This window comes from Typopeltis vanoorti, chromosome 18 (genome assembly GCF_054136105.1).
Source record: "Typopeltis vanoorti isolate ZY-2024b chromosome 18, IOZ_Tvanoo_1.0, whole genome shotgun sequence".
Taxonomy (NCBI): Eukaryota; Metazoa; Arthropoda; class Arachnida; order Uropygi; family Thelyphonidae; genus Typopeltis; species Typopeltis vanoorti.
In genome coordinates, this window is record NC_143566.1 from 71,869,476 (window position 1) to 71,891,395 (window position 21,920).

Sequence of the window (21,920 nt, forward strand, 5' to 3'; positions counted from 1 at the left end):
GATGGCAAGGCAGGGTGAGCTCTTAGACAATAGCACTTAGAGACTGTGATTGGTTGTGTCAGCCAATCGAACAATGTTGTCATTTGTCACGAGTTGCTGTTTTTGTTTTTTGAGTTTCATCTGTTTTGTCTGTGTGAATTGTGAACTGACATGGTAGGCAAGTTTTTATATATAATATAGACAAGTTTTTAATATATAATTTTTGATAACTTTATAACTTTTTTGCCCATATTTACAATGGGAATCAGTATTGTAGTTGAAGGAGGTAAGCCTCGTCCTCCTCTTCCAAATATGTCATTCTCCTTCATTATTGTTTTCTAATATAGTATCTTAAAAGAAGCATGTCCCCTACTCTGTGCAGATTTGGTTACAATTAATTGATAAAGTATTCAAAGCTATCCTACAATTAATTGCATTAGATCAATTAAGATGAGCACTGATGTGCTATACACTCCAAAAACTTTCATACATTGATAAAAATACAATCATACGGTATGTGAATTTTGTAGCGCAGGTTGCATAAGTCATGATAGCAGCACACCCAACCGAAATGGGTACACGATGCCACTGTTGTTGTATACAAGCATATATACCATAGGGATTTGAATCTACCACCAAAGTAATGCTATCTGCTTCACTACCCAGATTGGCATTCCCATCCCATTACTCTTAACTATAAGGTGTTATGTTTTGTTTTGTTTTTTTTATTTTGCAAAACAAATTCAGCCTTGCATGTTTATTGATAATAAACATTACTAAAATTTGTGTTATGATAACCAAGTGTTATCTTATGTAATTTATTCTGCAAAATTAGCTCAATTTCCTATGGATCTTAACTGCCAATACTCTGTGGATACCAGAATTGGTTCTTAAGATGTGCTGAAAATGCTTTCATCTTAATCATCACCGTCCTGGGATTTGTTTCACCATCGATAAAAAAAAAAAAAATAATAATAATAATTGTCTGCCCTGTCAATTATTATTTTTTATTTTTGTCCTGTTTGCCCTTATTGGTACCAACTACCTAGTAAATCCTTTTCTGCCAACACTGGTAGGCACATCCATCATCAAATCCTGTTTAGTACATTATGAACCTTTATTGGTGCTTTTCAACTGAATGTGAGTTAGCCAGTCTCATACCAGGATTTATCCTCCCAGAAACTTGTGTTTTTTATCCTGCAAAGCAGACAAACCAACCATTAGAATACATGTAGTTAACAGACATAATAACACTGACCTCATAGCCTGAGTTGCTTCAGCCAGCAATATGGTGTTATCAGAACTCTAGTAAATAGAGCTAGGATCATCTGCTTAAACCAGGCTAGCTGCTAAAATCAGTCACATATGTGACTTTTTTTTTTAGCTAGTGGATCCCCCCCCCCCCCTTTTGTCCAAATCCCTCAAACCAACTCCCTCCCAAAACCCAGATCACAAAAAATCGGTTGCTATCCTTTATATCTGGAGTATATTAAAAAAAAAAAAATCATGCATTCTTAAACTATAGAACATAGATTTTTTTTAAACCACACCAGAAATTAGCTACCCTAATCTGCTCAACTAGAAAACCCTTTTAGATCATCCTGGTGTCTATGGTATTCCATGCCCTTGCAAACTGACATACTTCGGACATGCAGGAAGACATGTCCCTTGAAGTTAGGTTTACATTCTTATTAGCATCCTATTAGCAATTTACTTTCACATTAATCTGTTATTTGTGAGCTCTTCAATATGGTCAAATCTTGCATTTCTATCTTTTAAGATACTATCAGGTGCCCATCAATGCACTGTGAATTCACCTAGATCATGGTCTTCCTCTAGTTTTTTTTTCGAGCCATAATACCTTTTGCTAACCTTTCCTTTCTATCCCATCCTTCTTTAAAGAACCATACTACCTCAGATTAGCTCTGCTCACATATTTTTGAATGCTAACTGTATTAAGTTCCTTTCTAATGTCCTCATTTTTAATATGATTCTGCCATTGATATCATTTGTTTGCTCCCTTGATCAAGAGATTGCTGAAGATCGCTCTCATATCTGTGGGTACTGTTCTTCAATCAACATTTCATTTCTAACCCAACTTTTGGATACATATTTAAAATTGGTTTTATCCAATAAATACTTAGTGTTGGCATTGCTGAAATATTGTATTTCCTTTTAGGAGGAGAATATTCTGGAATGCATGTCAGAGCATTCTTGAAAGTCCTCATAATGCTTTTCAGTCATTTTACATAATTTTTTTTTTTCAGATAATCAGAAATTTTTGTGTCAAAGAATGGTGAAGATATGCCACTTTTTTTTCTCTTTTTTTTATTTATTATTATTTTTTTTTTAATGTTTGACTCAAATGAAAAGTTTATACACTTATAACACATCAGTTCCAAGTATGAGTAAGAATAAATTTCTTACTCATACTTGGAACTGTTTGGAATGAACTACTTGGAATGTTTTTTTTTTAATATTTGAAGGTTGTCTCTTTGGGGAAGACAGAGTGAGGGAGGCTGTTACAGAAATAGATGGAAGGAAACAGGAGAAGGAAAAATTGGTTCAGCAAGTTTGAAGGCAGATGGTAAATGGATAACTAACAGCCACTCTTTTCCTTATAGTTTTGAAGAAAGTGGACGAATGAGAGTGGCCAATTCAGTAGAACTTTGACCATGAAAATACCTGTAGAAGAGACATAAGGCAAAAGCTGAAGGTCTGTGAGAGAGGGACGACTGATTCTGTGTGAGAGTGGAGTCATAGATTAATCTGATTGCTCTCTTCTGAATAACATCAAGCAATGCTAGTGAGTCTTTGGTTGACCCATCCCAAATGTGTGAGCAGTATTTCATGTTCGAACTGATTAAAATTTATACAATAGTGGTTGTATAGGTGAAAACCAGTACGTTGTGTAGAAAGGTGCACTGAGTTTTTTTGGTGGCTTCAGAAGCTGTGACAGATCTATTTGTGCCAGGAAAGGTCGAAGTGCAGGTAAGTCCAAGAAGCGAAGTCTGGTCATGTTTGATGTTTGAGCATTATCAAAAATAAGGGGAAGTGATGTGAGAGCTTCTTGTAGGAAATTATACAGAATTGTTTTAATAGCACTTGAAGTTCACAAGGTTATCCATTTGAAAAATGAATAACCTTGTGAAAAACCCTATTCAAAAACAGTGAGAAGATCAGAGTTTTAAAGGCATTTGTTGTGAAAGATCTTGAGGCATCTAAATTGGGCAATAGAAGGTTTGTAGAGTAAGAGAAAAGAGGGGTGTACTGGCTGTCATCAGCATAGCTATGGATAGGATTTGAAATCAGTGAGAACAAGTCATTTATGTACAAAAGGAAGGGAGTGGGCAAGAATTCAGAGCCCTTGGGTACTGCTGTATTGGAGAGGAAGATGGTGACCTAGCTGGCCTGCAAAAGGTTGAAGGCAGACCATAGATTAGTAGTTTGTTGGCAGACCTCTGTTTCAGGCCTCATCAGATACCTTAGAAATGTTGAAAGTGACCATGTGAGTTTCTCCAAACCTTTCTGCAACTTGAATCCAGAGGCAGGTAATAAATGCTTGATCAGCTATAGATCAAGAGTGGTGGAATCCATATTGTTAGTCACTAGTTAGTTAGTGGACCTACAGGCAGAAAGTAAGTTGCCTCTTAATGACCTTCTCCAAATGGACTGAACGCATGCTTGTTCTATGCTGCATGGTAGATTCCAGTGTAAGTAGGAAAAATTGAAAAGGTGATGTAGGATAGGTATTAATTCTGAAGGCCAAGTTTTTCGCACAATATGTAGTATGCTACCAGGTGTGGTGTTCATTACAATGTGACTAGTGATAAATAGCTGTTTTATTTTGTATTATTTTATGATTTATCTGAGTAAAAAAAAAAAAGTGAAGTGGTGAAGATATGAATAATAGTGGCTATGTACCAGATGAAATTGCTGTAGTGTTTATTAGCAGTTTAGATTATGCAGATTGTAGTAACAATTTTGGATTTGAAGACATGAATCAAATGAAATGGCTGGAAGGTGAAATCCTGTGTACCTCACATGCATTGCTAATAAGTCTCAAATGTAGCCACTATAAGTGCATCATTTTACTAGCATCAACCCAAGAGTGGTTTTTTTCAGAAACATTGACTGATTTAGGGTGTATGGAAAAGTTGATTACCAGTGGTGTTATAGATCCATATTGCTTCTTGTGTAAATGAAAAGCAAAGTTTTTTTTTTTTTTTTTCAAATCAAAAAGTAATGGAATTGTAAATATCATCTGGTCTATAACAATTGTTTTACTGTGAGAAGCACACTGTCCACTGCCTAATATAATGCTAGTTAATGATATCTCCTATAGATCAAAGCTAGATAAATGGTAGGAGTCTTTCACATAGCCTGTAAGCAGTTAGGATATGATTGACATATCCTCACTAACTGGAGCCTCTAACTTAATGTCCAACCCTCACCTTGCTGTGGTATGCTCTGTTAGTCCCCTCCATGTGAGGCACATGTTTGTGGTGGAGGGAACCTCCGAGTGATGATACTGGCCCTTTTCATTCTTACTCTTTTTCTTTGCTTTTCTTCACTTACTCTTCATTCTACTTCTCCTGAGTCTTTTTTATTACCCATATTTTCCAGACTACCATCACTAGGATCCACCGCCTTGTTTGCTGTTGGTGTGACCCAGGGACATCCAGAAAGGGGGATCCTGGTAGTCTTGCACTACTTTGGCCTCTGCTTAGGCAAGATGGACAGTCCTGGTTAGCATGGCCAGGATCAGTCGGCTAGTGCACTTGCCTGCAAGGTGTTGCAGTAATTTCTTCCCTATGGTCTGGGGATGGGGCCCAGGTTTGCTGTGGTGCTCCAGGATAACCCTGGCATTCCACTCCAGTGCTTGCTGGAAAGTGATCCTCCATGGTAGGTGGGGGAGCTCTGGTGCTGTATCAAAAACCACTCGAGCATGAATCCTCTTTTAGAGGTCCTAATAAAGCCCAAACCTAGTATTGATACCATTGATAGCTTTGGTGCTGAACCAAAAACCACTCGAGCATGAATCCTTCCTCCTCTGTTTCAGAGGTCCTAACAAAGCCCAAACCAAGTATTGATACCATCGATATACCTTTTGACAACAGAAGCAAGAAACAAAAGACGTGATACTAGTATTAATGCATCAGTTTTTCTAATCATCTATGCTACAGGTGAAAATCCAATATGGAAAATGTCACCCTATTGAATGGCAGGTTCTCCAAGAACAGTAAAGAAACTGTGTTCTGGCGATGTCCTCATAGAAACATCACATCAAACATTCCGAAAAACTACTCATCAGTGGGCAAAATACCAATAACAGTTACACCCCATTAAACACTCAATTCCTGTAGAGATGGGATCTCCTAGATGTTCCTGGTAAGGTGATATGTTCAGAGCTGAAAGATAATCACCTGGTTCCAACCAGAAACATCATCCTTACATTTGATACTCCTAAGCCTCCAACATCTATTAAAGCAGGGTATCTCAATTGTCCTGTTTAACTGTATCCCTAATCTATTAAGATGCTCCAAATGCCAGAAATATGGACATGCCCAAACTGCCTGTGGTTCTGCTACCTGTACCCGATGTGGTAGTACTAAAGAGTATGATAACCACTCTTGCTCTGCCAAGAAAGCTAAATGTACAAACTGTCAGGGAGATTTATTTATTTAGCGTATGACTCACACATGAAAAGTTACATTACATTAATCCTTAATAGGCTACAACTGAATGTCTATGTTGATTATCCAGTTGACTGCACTTGGTGTAGCATGGATGAAGTCTGACAGGTTTCCACTGTATGCATGTAGGACACATTCTATTATAATATGATTAATTGTCTGGCGGGGCGATCCACAGTCGCACCTGGGTGAGGCAATCATGCCCCATTTGTAAAGGTGGTCTGCACATCTGCCATGGTTGGTGTGGATTCGGTTAAGGGCAGACCGAGTTTTCCGAGGTAGGTCAAAACCCGAAGTTATCTGTGTTGGGTTCACTAATTCATGGAAGATCCCTGTTGAAGTGTTATACCAGGACTCTTTCCACTTCTCCTTCATGTTGAAACTTGTCTCTGCAAGATTTTTTGCTGTTAAGATTGGAGGGTGCCTTGACTTTAGCCTGTTTATTTCTAGGGGTGGGATGTCTTCATGGATTGGAAGATTTTGGATTTCCATGATTTTGCTGTATTCGTGTAGAAGAAAGTTGGATCTGCGGATGTGTGGAGGCAGGATGTTGCTTAGCACTGGGAGCCAGTAGGTTGGGGTTGATTTTACAGTTCCAGAAATAAGGCGCGTAGTAGTGTTAAGCTGGGCATCAATCAAATACACATGGGTGCTGTTCAGCCATACGGGTGAGCAGTATTCAGCTGTAGAGTAAATGAGGCCAAGAGCAGTGCAGCAAAGCGTTGTTGCTGAAGCACCCCAAGTTGTTCCACATAGTTTTTGCAGTATATTGTTTCTTGTTTTTAGCTTGGATGCTGTGTTAATGAGATGTGGTTTAAAAGATGGTGTTCTATCTAGCCCAGAGATTTCAGGAATCTGTTGTAGTGTAGCAGTTTGTGGTTGAAGTAGACCATGAGTTCTTTGTTAGCCTGGTTATTGTTCAGGTGGAAGCATGAAACTTGTGTTTTGCTAGGATTTGGGCGTAATCTCCATTTGCTGAGGTATTCATCTAGGGCTGCATGGTCGTTTGTTAGTGTATCTTCCATTGTAGTAAAATTAATGTGTCTGGTGGCTAGAGCAATGTCATCAGCATAGCAAAACTTCTTAGAGGCTGTATGAGGCATATCTGCGATGTATAAGTTAAAAAGGAGGGGAGCCAGAACTGACCCTTGTGGTAATCCATTATCCAGTGTTCTTTGTTTACTTTTGTTCTCATCCATACACACTTGGAACAGGCAGTTGCTTAACATGTTATCGATTAGTTTTGCTATTGTTTTGCATGGGACTGCACGGAGCAACTTGCAGACTGCGCCATGCCTCCAGACTGTGTCAGGGAGATAACCCAGTGTAATCCCATAGATGTCAGAAGTGGAAAGATGGTAAAGAAATACAAAAAATAAAATCAGAACATAACATATATCAGGATGCCGCCACCACACCTGCTCTGAGATCCTCTTATTCTGAGAAGGTAACAGTAAAGAAAACACAACTCAAACTTGCATGTCTATTCCATCATTTGATAATTTCACCATATCTGAACTTTACAATCATGACTGTTTCTCTGTTGAGCGCATCAATTACACAATATACGGCCCCCTTTCCAAAAATGGATACTTCAGTATCCACTGAAAGCATCTTAAACTTTCCTGGTGATCCTGGCACATCCAATGATGTATTGGATATTTTTTCAGGGGAAGAGATGGACACTGATTATCCATACTTCCCAAAATTATTATTATTATTATTATTCAGGCCTCCATGGAGTCAAAAGACTCATCGAGGGAGGTCCCTCCTAGGAAACACAAAGTCTATCATACCACTCCTTGAACGCATTGACTGTTCTCGATCTCACCACTCCATCAGGCAATGCATTCCATGGCTCAACCACCCTCCATGCAAAGAAACCACTCCTCACCCTCTTTCTCACAGTTTCCTTTCATAACTTCCAGGGATGGCCCCTTGTCATGACTCCTTCCTGCTGTTCAACCAAGCGAAAGAACTCCCCAGTGTCAACCCTGTAACCACCTCTCAACAGTTTAAAAGTCTATCATATCGCCTCTCCTTCTTCTATCCACCAAACTCTGCAGTCCACACTCTCTCAGCCGATCCTCATAACTAACATTGTACAGTCCTGACACCATCTTTGTTATCCGCCTTTGTACCCTTTTCACGGTTAATTTATCCCCTTCAAATCCTGGGGACCAGATCTAATGTAAAATGTAATCTGAAATGTAAACCTAATAAGGGCAAGTCCTCAACCTCCTGGAAACCAGACAAATTTATGAAGCCTAAACAATAGGAACATTTTTACAATAGTGCAGCAGGAAACTTATTTAAAATCCATTGAGGATCCTACCATCAGGAATTACTTTTGTGTGTAAGAACAGAACTGGAGATGGCCCTGCACGTGGTGGAGTAGCTATTCTTATGGGCAGTCATACTCCATTCCATCATGTTCAGCTTAACCTCTCTACCGGCCGAGGTGGATGAAATAGTGAGACCAACTTCCACTTCTTATCCATGTTATTCAATAGGTGTTACAGAATCATATCCAGATTTATCTGAACGTATATATACGTCCTGGCCGGTTGGGGGGTTAATATTGCTCTGGAAGCAGTAGCTATTCACCTCTCGGTGGGGCATCTGATCATAGTCTTCTTCTTCTCTCCCATAGTCCTAAATGGACCATTGGGTCATTCATGGCTGGTAGATGATGTTCTTTATTATCCTCCTCCAATCATTTTGGGCTCTTGTTCTTGATGTCAGCTGAGAAAGGGAGGAATTTGTCCATTTTTTGATGTTGTCAGTCCATTTTAATCGATGTCGGCCCCTAACCCTCGATCCCGGAACGATTCCTTCTAGTGTTTGCTTTGGAATGCCATTAGCCCTCTCCACATGTCCGAACCATTTCATCTGTCTTCTTCTGATGACTGTCAGAATATTTTCCCTTTTTTTTTCCCGTCTATTAAATTAGTCAGTTTCCGAGCATTTTCATTGGTTTCGTGAGCACTATAGGGAATTCTCAAGAGTCTTCTGTAAGTTTCATTTCAAAAGACAGGAGTCTCCTCTCATCTTCCCTCAATAAAGTAACTTCTGTAGGGCTACAGTTCCTTAGCAATTCGTTATTTAATGTCGGATTTGGAGCGACCATCTTGACTCAGCGTGCTTCCTAGATAAGCGAACTCGTTTACATTCTAAATTTGTTTATTGTCGATTTCTATCTTTAAGGGTTCAATATCTGATTTTGGGGTTATCGTTGTTTTTGTTTTTTGCAGGTTTATGTATAATCCATATTTTTTTAATGTTCCAAAAATGCGACTGGTTATCTCTTGTAATTCTTCTTCACTTTCTGCCAGAAGATCGATATTGTCTGCAAAACGTAAGTTGTTTATTCTTAGTTCGCCAACTACCTATTCCAGTGTCATATTCATGAAGAGCTTCATCTATGACATATTCCAGAAAACAATTAAAAAGAAGAGGGGGACAAGATGCATCACTGTCTTTCCCCCTGTTCTGCCCAGAACGGTTCACTGCTGTAATTTTTAATTTCAATTCTCATATCAGATGAGGAGTAAAGAGATTTAATAATCCTAATGATTTTATTGTCTATACCATAATATCATAGTATGCTCAATATATTTAGCACCAAGTTCTGAACTAAATGAAATGGAACTCGATAATCTCATAAAGCAACTGCTTCCACCCATACTCCTAATGGGTGACTTTAATGGACATAACACTTTGGGGTAGTGCCAACATGAATAGACGAGGTCTTATCATTAAGTGAATGCTCAACAATCATGACCTCTCCCTTATTAATAATGGAACAAATACATTCTTCCTCATGCCTACCTGCTCTTATTCTGCAATAGATTTTACAATATGTTTCCCTCCCATTTTGCCACCACTCATATGGGATGTTGATGATGAAAACATATATGGAAGTGATCATTTTCCTCTTATCAGTAATGTCTTCACATGAACCATATCTTATCTGGATGCCAATGTGGAAAATGGACCAAGCTGGCTGAAAACATTTTCCCATCTTGCGAAATTTAATACTGAAGCTGTCAGCCAAATGCCCATTAATTTAGCAGTCAAGCATGTAACAGATTGTATTGTCCATACAACAACCACAGCATTTCCAAAAAAACATCATCCTGATTTCCACTCTATCTGAACTCTTTGTAGAATCAAGAGTGCCAAGCAGCCAAAAAATAACAAGATAAAGCACGGGAGGTATCTTTCTTAGATACCTTACCACAACAAACTTAACAGTATTTAAATGTGATTTTTGCCAGAGCACATCATGTGAGACATCAGAATCAAACAACCAGTGCAAAAACTATCTGTAATAAAATCCAGAAGATGAAAGGTAGATATGGAAAACACCAGTTATCTACCTTGGAACATAGTGGATGTGTTATTGCTGATCCCAAAGCTATTGCACATACTTTGGGTGAAAACTTTTCCAGAATCTCAGCAACAGCTTCTTATCCTCCTGAATTTTTAATATTGAAAAAGCAGCAAGAGAAACAGTGATTAAGCTTCTGTACCAAGGACATGGAGCTATACAATCAGTTATTTGCTAAAGAGGAACTATGACTATGCTAGGATGAGACAGCAAAAGAGCCCTTTTGCTATCTCATCCTATCACAGTCAGCCCTGATGACATCCATTATGAGATGATAAAACACTTCCCATCATCTTCTATGGATCTCCTTTTCTTACTATACAACAGAATATTTACAGAGGAAGAGTTTCTGCCCTCTTGGCATAAGTCCATTGTCATTGCTATCCCAAAGCCAGGCAAGGATCCAACCCAGGCCAACAATTATTATCCCATTGCTGTGACTAGTTGTCTTTTAAGGTCTTGGAAAAAATGGTAAAGGCAAAGCACTTAGAAAGCAACAAAATTTCTTTCCAACACACAATATGGTTTTCGTGGACACCAGCCACCCTTGGATCATTTGGTCCATTTAGAAACATGTATAAGAGATACTTTCTTGGAATGATAATATGTAGTTTTAGTGTTCTTCAACATGGAAAAAGCTTATGACACAGTCTAGGGGTATGGCGTATTAAAGGACCTGTTTAATCTTGGCCTGAGGGGATACCTTCCTGTTTTTATTAAGAACTTTCACTCTAGCCATGTATTCCAAGTTCAGATGGGCAGCATGTTATCTGGACTATGAGGAAACTCCTCATGCTCAGTCTTTAGTGTGATTCTCTTTGCTATTGAAATGAACTCACTAAACAGCTTCCTCCCACAGTAGGCAATTGTCTTTATGTCGATGATTTCAGTTTACTGTCACTCCTGTGACATGTAGATCATTGAAAGACAACTTCAACAAGCAGTCGATCATGTCTCTTAATGGGCTCCCTGTAGTTCCAGCGGCCAAGTTTCTGGGACTCTTCTTTGATAGAAAGCCCACTTTTTTTACACATTCATCATCTTCGGTTTATGCATCATTTCACAGTTACATATATTTCAAACAGGTGTTCCATTTTTCATTGCCTTAGTTTCTCCTGAAATAATTATATTATTTTTATGCTCTAATGGTTATGCCATCTGTCAGTATAAAGATAATCTAACCTGCTGATAATTCTTGATACTACCACTTTACACTACTTTTGTAGCATGTCCCTTTTCTTCAGTAAACATGACACCAGTATATTGCTAATTAACTTTACAAAAAAAAAAAAAAGTCTTTCTAATAGGATATGTACAAGTTTAAGTAAAGCTTTGAAAATGGAAATGTAAAACTTATAAAAACATTGTTTGTTTGTTTATAATAATTATAATAATAATGCTTTCTTATAAAGCTGGCATTTTCTTGATTGAAGCATCTTCATTAAATGTTTTGGGAATTCGCTATTCTGTTTTCCTTTTGTGAAGGAGTTATATATATAATTAACATATACAAGGCGATAAAAATTAAAGTATCCCTGTTTATAGCCTTGTGTCTCATGCAGAAGCCATATATTTGGGTGGGGGGGTATCCAAAATTCACCACCAGGGGCATTGTAAACACCAAATATGTGAAACATGCATATCACTCAACTTAGCAGGTGGGTTTTAAAAAATGGACATGGATTTTTCGCTTCGTTCTGGTTGTTAATACTATCCACACTGATGGCACTAACCTTGCCCCAATATGCTTTGCTGTGAAGCTGTACTACCTAATCAATTTCAATGCTGTTGCTGCGCTGTGCAAATTTCATTGCCTGAACAAATGTTGATGAGATCCACTATCTCCATGTGCTCTGAGACAAATGATTAGTCATTTTGAAGAAATGGGATGATTGGGAGTTAGACTTGGCAGAGGTTGCAAACCGATTGGTTCACAACAAGTGAATGAAGTTGATACCACCATTGTGGAGCAGGTCATGAATAACAGTGTTTGGTTTTTGCAGTTTATGGATTTGGCAGGTGACATATAGCTATTTGCTAATGAAGCAAAGATAGGGAGGATAATCAGGAATGGTAATGATGTACAGTACTTGCAGAATGATTTGAATAGGCTGGAATTGTGGGCATGGGAAAATGGATGTCAGTTCAGTGTCTGTACGTGTAAAGTCATACACTTCGGTATGATTGTTGTATTATATTGGTGGGATTGGGATTATGCTAGAGAAACTGATCAGGCTAGGGATCTTGGAGTGTTAGTAGATAGGCTGTTGAAGTTTAGGGGCCATGTAGCAAAGTTTGCAAATACAGCTTAAAAGATAACTGCAATGCTGAAACAAATTTTCATACATAAAGATATGGATGTCGTTTTGTTTCTTTACAAGGCCTTGTTAAGACCTCATTTGGACTATTGTGTGCAGGTCTGGTTTCCATTGTGATTCTGATATAGTGGAGAGAGTGCAAAGGAGAGTGTTAAAAATGATATCAGGATTATGTAATACTGATTATGAAGACAGATTGAGAATTTGTAGACTGCAGATAGGAGAAAGAGGGGTGATATGATTGAGACTTACACACTTCTGAAAGAGTCATACAGGATTTCAGTAGACGGAATTTTCCATTTTATTGAGGGTGGGGGAAAGGACGAGGGCATTCTTGGAAGCTGAGAAGGGGGTGAGGGCTAGATTTTTCTCTCATAGAATGGTGCATGATTGCAATGCACATCATTCAATTGCCATTGGATGTTGTGTGTGTGCAAGCAGTGTGAACGAATTCAAGAACAAGTATGATAGCTGGTTCATGTAGTATGTGGCCTCCCTCAATGAGTCCATGACTCCCTGGAGGTCTCTCTTAATAATAACAATAATATGAAAATTCTGTGGTCATTGTTGCAGTCTTCATTTTAGGCACACTTTTTAGACATGAGACGTTATCAGCTCTTGTTAAATTACTGTCATGAATGCAGATACACTACAACAAAACAGTAAAAAGGCTTCAGTAAATTTATTTAGTGCATGCACAAATCATTTGCAGCTACTCATTAGCCGATTGAAAGTATGTTTTTATACTGACCATTTATGATTGCTAGTGGGGGGAGTGAGCTTTGGAAGATTAAATTATGATAATTAAATATGAAACAATACTGAAAGTTTGTAGTCAGCATTTGTAAAAAGCCCTTTTACATCAGCCAAATCTGAATTGGAACAATTCCCCCCTCCCCTCCCCCCCCAAAAGTTTGGGAGATTTTAATTTTATGTAACCATCAAAAATAATTTTAATATTATTTATTATTATTATTATTATTATTACCCAAGACCCCATGGAGTCAAAGACTCATCTGGGAGGTCCTTTTATCATACATACACACAGTTCGTCATACCATGCTTTAAACACACTCAAATTCTCTGCAGATACCAACTTTCAGGCAACATTCCAATCATTCACAACTCTGCATGAAAAAACCTGCTTCTCACTCCCCTACTCACACCTTCTTTATACAGTTTCCAGGGATAACCTCTTGTTCTCTGCTGATCTCCCACTATTTTCTGTACAACCTCTCCAGCATTGAGCCTATAACAACCCCTTACTATATCTCCCCCTCTTCCTCCTGTCCACCAGACTACATTCCAGAGGTTAGAAACTACCTTAGTCAGTCGCCTCTGGACCCTTTCCCCTTTATTAATATATATTAATTTCTAGCGTGTGGCAACCATTTTTAATTGGTGAATCGATTTTTGTATTCCTATTTCTTTGATTTGCATTTTATGTGCACTGATGATATACTGTTATTTTCAGTATGAAATATCTGTACTTTCATTAAAGTGTTGGTCGATTGATAGAACATTTGCTACTAATGGCTCACGCAAAAAGTTAAGCAAGTTTGAAGGTTAGTAGTTGGAAGGGGTTCAATTGTTCGGTGAGTCTTTGGACTCCCTGGAGGTGTCAAATAATAATAAAGTTAATTACTGTGGTTATCGTGTAATTTGTTGTTTACTAAGCATATATTTTTATATATATTTACCTGTTTGGATGGGTAAACAAGACGTCTAAACCAATATCTAAGCCTTTCTACGAGAAGGGTAAACAAGAATATAATTTCTTGGTATTTTAAATTTAACTTGTGCAGGTTATAAGGATACTACATACAAATATTAACATTTATATATATCACTGCAGAAAAATTTGGAAAATTTCATTTTTTTTTTCTTTGTTATCTATTCAACTTTTTGTATTTTAGCAAGGATACTCCTGGAAAGAGGTGCAGATCCTAATCAGCGGGATGTTGTTGGGAATACACCTTTACATCTTGGTAAGTTTTAAATAATAATTATGTTCTCGTATTCAGTGCTTGAACTATAGTGAGTGGGGAATTGCTTTAGGCGTAATGAAAGGATCAGCGTATACAAAAATGCAGTAAAAAAATTAAATATACTTTTTTGTTATTTTAAGCTTTAATGTTTACTAATGCATTTGTTCTTGACACAAGTTTTTCAGAAGCTTTGAATTTGATAATAATCACTCCTTATTAGATTCAGTTTCTTCCACAGTAATCAAGAATAATGAAAGCCAAAATTAAAGAAGAGTATTGTTTCAAAGTTAGTCCCTTGAATGACACTTGTATAAATTTAGTGACTTCTACAATAAAGAGTTTAAAAAAATTAACAGAAGGTATACAAATCGATATATCCTTTACAGAAGAATGTTTAAATAAATATATCTGTGAAATATTAAAACTGTTTGGGCAGAAAAGAAGACATAGCACCTTTTAACACAGCAGAATGAAGATATTTCTGAGATTATAAAATGAAAAAGAAATGCTTCCAAGTATTTATTGACCAAATCAATTTAGATAAGATTGAATATAACAGAAAGAAACCCACAGCTAAAAGAGAAGTGAGAAAAAGACACAGAAAAGTTAAAATAATTTCATATCTGAGATATACCATATTTGCCGGCATATAAGACGCACTTTTTTTCTTTGAAAAGAGGTCTGAAAAATAGGGTGCGTCTTATACACCGATGCGCAGTTTTTTATTACTTTCATTTCTGGAAATTTTCTGTTCCGAGTTACGCGATTTCTTTCTTGCTTCCTTTTGGTGTGTGAGAGTATTCCAGTTACTGGAATACATTCTAGTATTCCAGTTATGGATAGATAACATTTGGTCTGGCAGACTGTTGAAGAAGCCTGCCCTGATACTATGGGAACTGTGAAAGTTTCATTTTCACAGAATAGAAGATGCTTAAAATAAACTCAAGGAATTGAAAACTCAGTTAGCTGTAATTCCAGGAGGTCTAACTAGTCAGCTTCAACCTTTAGATGTCTGTATTAAAAAACCATTTCAGGGATTTATGAAGGAGAAGTGGAACACTGCATCCAGAAGACTACTGGATGCAGTCTTCAGATTTTGGGTTTTTGGTTACACCATCAGGAAGAAGGAAGAGGCCTAGCATTTCGCAAGTTTGTGAGTGGGTCAAAGTTTCATGGGATGCTGTGAAAACTGAGACAGTGGTTAAATCATTTAAGAAGTGTGGAATTAGTAATGCACTGGATGGTACAGAGGACAATTTGTTGTATGAGGACTCAGATTCTGATTTAGAAGAGGTTTCAAGTGTCTCTTATTTAGCTCTGGAGATGAATTTCTTGATTTTGATGAAGAAGATTAAAAGGTGGATACTCTTTCCTAGTTAGATTAGGTATTTGTTGAAAGTAACTATAACTTCACTCCAACAAATATGAACTTGAAAACTTTTTTTAGAATCGGCAGCAGATTTGAAAAACTTGAATTTAGGTCTCTGGTCCAACAACACCCACAGTGGGTGCTTCTCATAGGACTTTATGCTTTTATTTTAATTTTTTTTAAATTATAGTTTTGTTTGTGCTTTTACAACTTTAAGATTGTGTCCCTAATGTTGTGTCTGTGACCGAGACGAAATATAGATCCATTAAACTTGTCTTCAATTGTTTCTCTGTGCTGTATTCATTCCATTAAACCTAATAATAAGATTAAACCAGCGCATAAACCTAAATATTTAAATTTAATAGTCAATGTGGGTAGATATTGGTGAATGATGTTTAAAGCAGACTTCTCCCACTTTCTGAAGAGGCCATTAGTTTAAAACCAGTTGGATGACAGATCAACTGTGTTTTTGAAATAACATGAGTCCTGTCAGTTCTCCAAACGAACTATTTGCATTATCTAAGCAAAGCATGTTTTGATCAGTTTTGTGCTAATCTCATTTGAAATTATATCCTAGTTATATCTTCAGAAATTCAAAAATGCAGCTCATTACAGGTTAGCCAGATTGTTTTTTTTCATTGAGAGCAGTATTTACAAAATAAATATTACTGCTTTCAGTGGTATTCTTACTGAAATAGTAATAGTTCTTACTTGTAACATTTCATTGTGAATATAGACGTGGAATACAGTCATTTAATTAGTCATTAACCGCAGAAATTTTGGATAATAAAGTGAATGAATTTTTGAACTGCATAAGTTATTTAAATTTAAATTAAAAACTAAACGGCAAAGAAGAAAATTGAAATTTTATAATCCACAATTTTCAGAAAAAAAGCTTTGAGATGTTTCCTGTTATTTCATATTTGCTTTTCAGGCAGTTTTGCTGGCGTCATTGGATAAGTGTTTAGCATATCTTCTTGCCAACCAGCAGGCTGCAGGTTTGAATCCCACCATGGGTGTTTGTGGTTATCTTCAGATAATCACAAACATCATAAACATAATTTCATCTTCCACCACAATTTCATGTAGGAGATCACTATTCCACATTTGGTCTCTAGAGAAGGATTTCCAAACTATGTGAAAAAAAATGAATAAAAAAAATTACAAAAATTCATAAAACAAAATAGATAATCACAATAGAAAAAAATCAGAATCCTTAGTCCATCCATAGCACTGATGTACTGTAGATTTACAACAACCTGTTTTGGATGGTGTCCGCACGGTTAGCCTAGTGGCTTTGCACTTCACAACCATATGACTGGGGAAGGAGTGTCCTAGGTTCGATTCCCGTCGGAGACGTGAGGAGCTGAAGGATCTTCCTTAGCCATAGCCAAGTTAGCCGGTCTTGGGCGCGGGCAGTAGGTTTTTTCCACCAGTTTATCTGGTGTTTTTCATCCCGCAAGCAGGCAAACCGGCCCCGTGAACACACACGAATCTACAGCCAAGAATACCTTGAGGCATAGGAGTGACCATTCTATCCTCGTATTTCGGTTACGAAATCCAAGTATACTTGGAAGGTTTTGGGCCTTAAAGGCCTGTTAAAGCCATTGGGATTGGGATTGGGTTTTGGATGGTAGTCGCGTAAAAAATAAATAAATAATAAAACTTCACATGGTTCATTTGAGCCTCCTTAATTGAGAAACATTTTTATTTCTTTTTCGGAACTTGAATAATATTTTCCTGTCTTTGAAGACAGGAAAATATCATCATTGTCAAATTTCTGATATATATATATATTTGAAACTAATTAAATTACTATAAGCTGCAAGAGAGAGAGAAATTGAAATACTATTTTATTTTAAATAAACCACACAACTAGTTTCATCTTCTTAGAAGACTTCATTGGGTGTATAACATGAGAGAAATACCAACAAACAAGGTTAGAGGGGGAAAAAAAATCTGTACATTAAAATGCTGATGTATTAACATTTGAAGGTGTTCCATGTATCTCTTTGTTGTTGGGTGTGCACATGCATTCAAGGTCTCGTGAATGCCATAGTTTGATTGCAGTGCAATGACAGTCTGAAAGATTATAGCTGAGGTTAGTATTGAGATGTACTTGATTGAGGACAATTTCTTTAGATCCTACAATTTTTATCTCCAGTTCATCATAGCATTGAAAGATGTTTTCCTATTTGTCCCACATGGCTGAGTGAACAATAGTTTTTGTTATTAGCATCAGCAGTATTGAAGATGTGGTTCGACTGAGTGTTTAATAAGGCACATTGCAGTTACACCAAATGATTTACCATATTTGGTGCAACTGCAACATGCCTTATTTTGGTCATACTGAAAAATCCATTGAATTACTTCTAGAAAAACATAAAAAAGACATCACATATGGCAGAACTAGAGCAAGCGCAATTAGTCTGTTATCTGTCAGGTTTCCAGCAGTGTCAAATTTTATATTTCAGTCTTCTTAGATATTAGAAAATGATAACTAAGGACTGCTATATTTGGTTAGTATAGTTGACATATCACATCATTATAAAAGACAAAATATGTGACCAATCTTAATAAGCCATGTGAAAATAACAGAGATAAAAGTGAAGGAGAACAGGTATGAATAAATACTTTCATTACTGGAAAATGAATTATTAATAATTTCTTCTTCTGCTTCTCTCTTCCATCATCTATGTGGATGATGATGAGGCCGAATGAACTCTTTCCACTAACGTCTGTCCCGGGAGAGTCCGAACAATTCTGTCCAGTTTGGTGTCACTTGTTGTGATTTGATTTTCGGGTCCTCTTTTATTTTGTCTATCTATCTAATTCTGGGCCATCCTTTGGCTCTTTTACCTTCCATCATTGTATTCAGGGGTTTAGATGGTAGTCTTTCTGTTCCCATTCTGGTCACATGGCCAAACCATCGCATTCTTCTTTCTTGGATTTTGTCTATTATTGTTATTTCTTGTTTTAGTCGTTTCCTTATGTCTTCGTTTCTTAGTTGATCCAACAGAGATACTCCAAGTAATCTTCTTAGCCAACCCATTTCAGTAACTAATAATTTTTTCTCTTCAGCCTTTTTGAGATTCCAGCATTCACTTCCATAAAGGAGTATTGGGGGTACCATTGTTTCATAGATTCTTACTTTTGTTACTTGTTTGATGTCTCTTGCCTTCCATATTTTACTAAGTCATCCAAAAGTTTGGGATACTTGACTGATTCGTCTGTTTATATCTTTTATAATTTCACCATTGTACTCAATAACTCCTCCAAGGTAGGTGAAGTTTTCTACCTACTCTAGATTCTTACTATCAATTTCAATTTTCAGATTGGTGCTTCTTTTTCCTATTTGCATAATTTTTGTTTTGTCTATATTTATGTTTAACGAATAGGCCTAATGAAAGAGTCGCCCCCTTCCCCTCGAGTTGCTCTAATAGCACTGGGGGAGGGGGGGGAGTAAGAAGTAAGAAAGAGTAGAGGGAAAGAAGAGTAGAAGACCAGTCTCCAGATATGATATACCAAGTATATATTGTATGAAGTAAGATCATGTCTAGCTTGGGTATCTCGGGTTTGCCATGCCCATACTCACCAATGTGAGCCCCTGAGAGTTGTGATATTATATCTTCCCAATAAGTTACTGAGCTGGAGCCAGTTACATCTGATCCTATAAACTCTACACATGTTTTCATTTATGATGGACATAATTAAAAAAAAAATTCTTATGAGGAGAAGGAAAGATTTATTTATGAAATATAATTAAATAACCAATAATAAATAGCTGTATACATTGTTAGCTCAGTAAATAACTATAGAGAGTGGCTAATTCAGTGAGCTACTAATGTTGATCAAGTCAAGTGATTCATCTAGGTGTGGCAGGCATATCTGCAGGTTGATAAAGCAGCAAATCATCTTATATAATTTGTTGTGCTTGCTATGTGTATTTATTTCTATTTTACTTTGTTTTTTTGGTTTGTTAATCTTTTCTATTCTGTTTAAGTGACTATACCACCTGAGATTAGCTCTGCTAACAATGTCAAGTTCTTTTCTAATATCCTCAATTTTAATATATCCCATTAATGCTATCTGTCCTCTCCCATACTCTTTCTTAGAACTCTCTCTCTCTCTGGTCTCCAATCTTTGATCAAGTGTTTTATTTCTAACTCAGCTCTCATATCCATAAGTTAAAATTGGCTTGAACACCGTCTTGTTTATAGCTAGTTTAGTGTTTTAACTAATTTCTATCTTTCATATACGTTTATTCAGCTGACTTCCTGCCATACAAGCTTTGCTAATTCTGTTGTCTATTTGAATATTTAATTTACCATCTTCACTAAAAATTGTGCCTAAATAGCTGAAATGTTTTACTTCTTCTATAGTTTTTCTATTGTGGATGCAGTTTATGTTCTCAATGTTTCTGCCTGTTTTCATTGTCTTTGTCTTTTTATTGCTGATTTTGATACCAAATCTATTATAAGTTATTCAGTTGAGTCAGAGAATCTTGTAGACTTGTACTGTATTTATTTAGAAGTATAACATCACCACCTACATAAAGTGAGCAGCCAGGATTAACATCTTAAATTTTGATATCCAGTTTAATACCACTTTCCTTCATAATGTGATCCGTATAGATGAAGGAGATATAGGAAGATGGTCTGATTTACATCAAACCATCTTCCTATGTCTCCTTCTATTCTAATTGCTGAATTATAACTCTGATATAGGCTATGTTTTGCTTGATATAATGTCCCATTTACACCATATAACTGTGGCATTTTCAACATCTCTTTTCTTGGCACCTTGACACATGCCTTTTCCAGATCTACAAAACTTATATACAAATCCTCTGAACACTCTTTGAGGGTACATATCAGGAAATTGATGATGATGATGATAATACGAGGCTAATCTTCTTGAATGGCAGTCAATCTCAAGTAGAGTAATGTGGGCAAATATGAGAATGGGGAACTGGACAATCAAACTTATTTGTGCCTATGGTTCTACTAGGTAGAAGTGGAGGAATTTTTTGATGCTTTAGAAAAAGCAACTGACACAATGAAAAAGGAAAAGTTGGTCCTTGTTGGGGATCTAAATAGCAGAGTAGGAAATGATTGTCAGACATACAGAAATATTTTGGGAAAATTTGGAGAAAAGAGTAAAGCTAATAATAATGGCAAATATCTGTTGGATTTCTGCTCAGGACATGGACTGGTTATTACTAACACCATGTTCCAACATAAAAATGTGCACAAATTCACATGGGGAGAAGAGGCAAGGAATAAGAAAAGTCTCATTGACTATGTTATTGTTGATAATGACGTTTTCTCCCAGGACACCAGAGTGTACAGAGGATTTGAAATTGGAAGTGATCACTATTTAGTCTTGAGCAGGATAAAATTGAATTTCATATTGAAAAGAATAACATGTAAGAAAGTTTTAAAGCGAATAAAAGTTGAGCAGCTCTCAGATGTGAACTGTAGACTAAAATACACAAAGATTATTGGAGTTTGAGAACAGGAATCAAACCTTGGAGATTCAGTGACAAGCCTTGAAAAAAGCCCTGATTGATTCACCTAGAGAGATGCATGTGGTGAAGTTGTCTGCAAGGATAGAAAAATTAGAACTCCATGGTGGACACAAGAAGTTAAAGAGGCAGTGAAGGAAAAGAAGAAAGCATATCAAAAGTTCCTGACAAATAAGTCAGCTTTTGTTCTTAGAGAATACAGAGACAAATGTGAGAAAGGGAAACACTGTGTAAAACTAGCTAAACAAAAGTCATGGGACGACTTTGGCAAGAACATAGAAAATAAATATCAAGAAGGTGACAAAATATTCTGGAGCTTGTTGAAGAAGCTTAAGAATGGAGGAAAGAGTGCTGTAAAACAAGTTAGAGATGATAAAGGTGACATGAAAACTGGAGAAAAAGATATCCTTGAAGTATGGAGTAATTACTTTGAAAAACTACTAAATGAAACAAGCAATGGTGACAACATAGTGGTAAAAAACACTGACCAGGCATGCAGTCAGGAATACATATCCATACTTGAAGTAGTAAAAGCCATCAAAGGCTTGAAATGTGGAAAGGCAGCAGGAGTAGATGATATTCGACCAGAAATGCTGAAGTATGGTGGTATAAGAGTCTTGCAGTGGCTGCACTACATAGTTCAGAAAGCC

General features: G+C 36.9%; 1 protein-coding gene across 1 annotated transcript in view; it reads left to right on the forward strand.

The window, feature by feature from the left end:
- LOC150096792 (ankyrin repeat domain-containing protein 54-like) overlaps positions 1-21,920 on the forward strand; it is a 129,551-nt gene that overhangs the window by 54,872 nt on the left and 52,759 nt on the right. Inside the window, exon 5 of the mRNA XM_090407972.1 lies at positions 14,303-14,374. Coding sequence (XP_090264098.1) covers positions 14,303-14,374 — 72 coding nt within the window. The remainder of the gene's footprint in view (positions 1-14,302; positions 14,375-21,920) is intronic.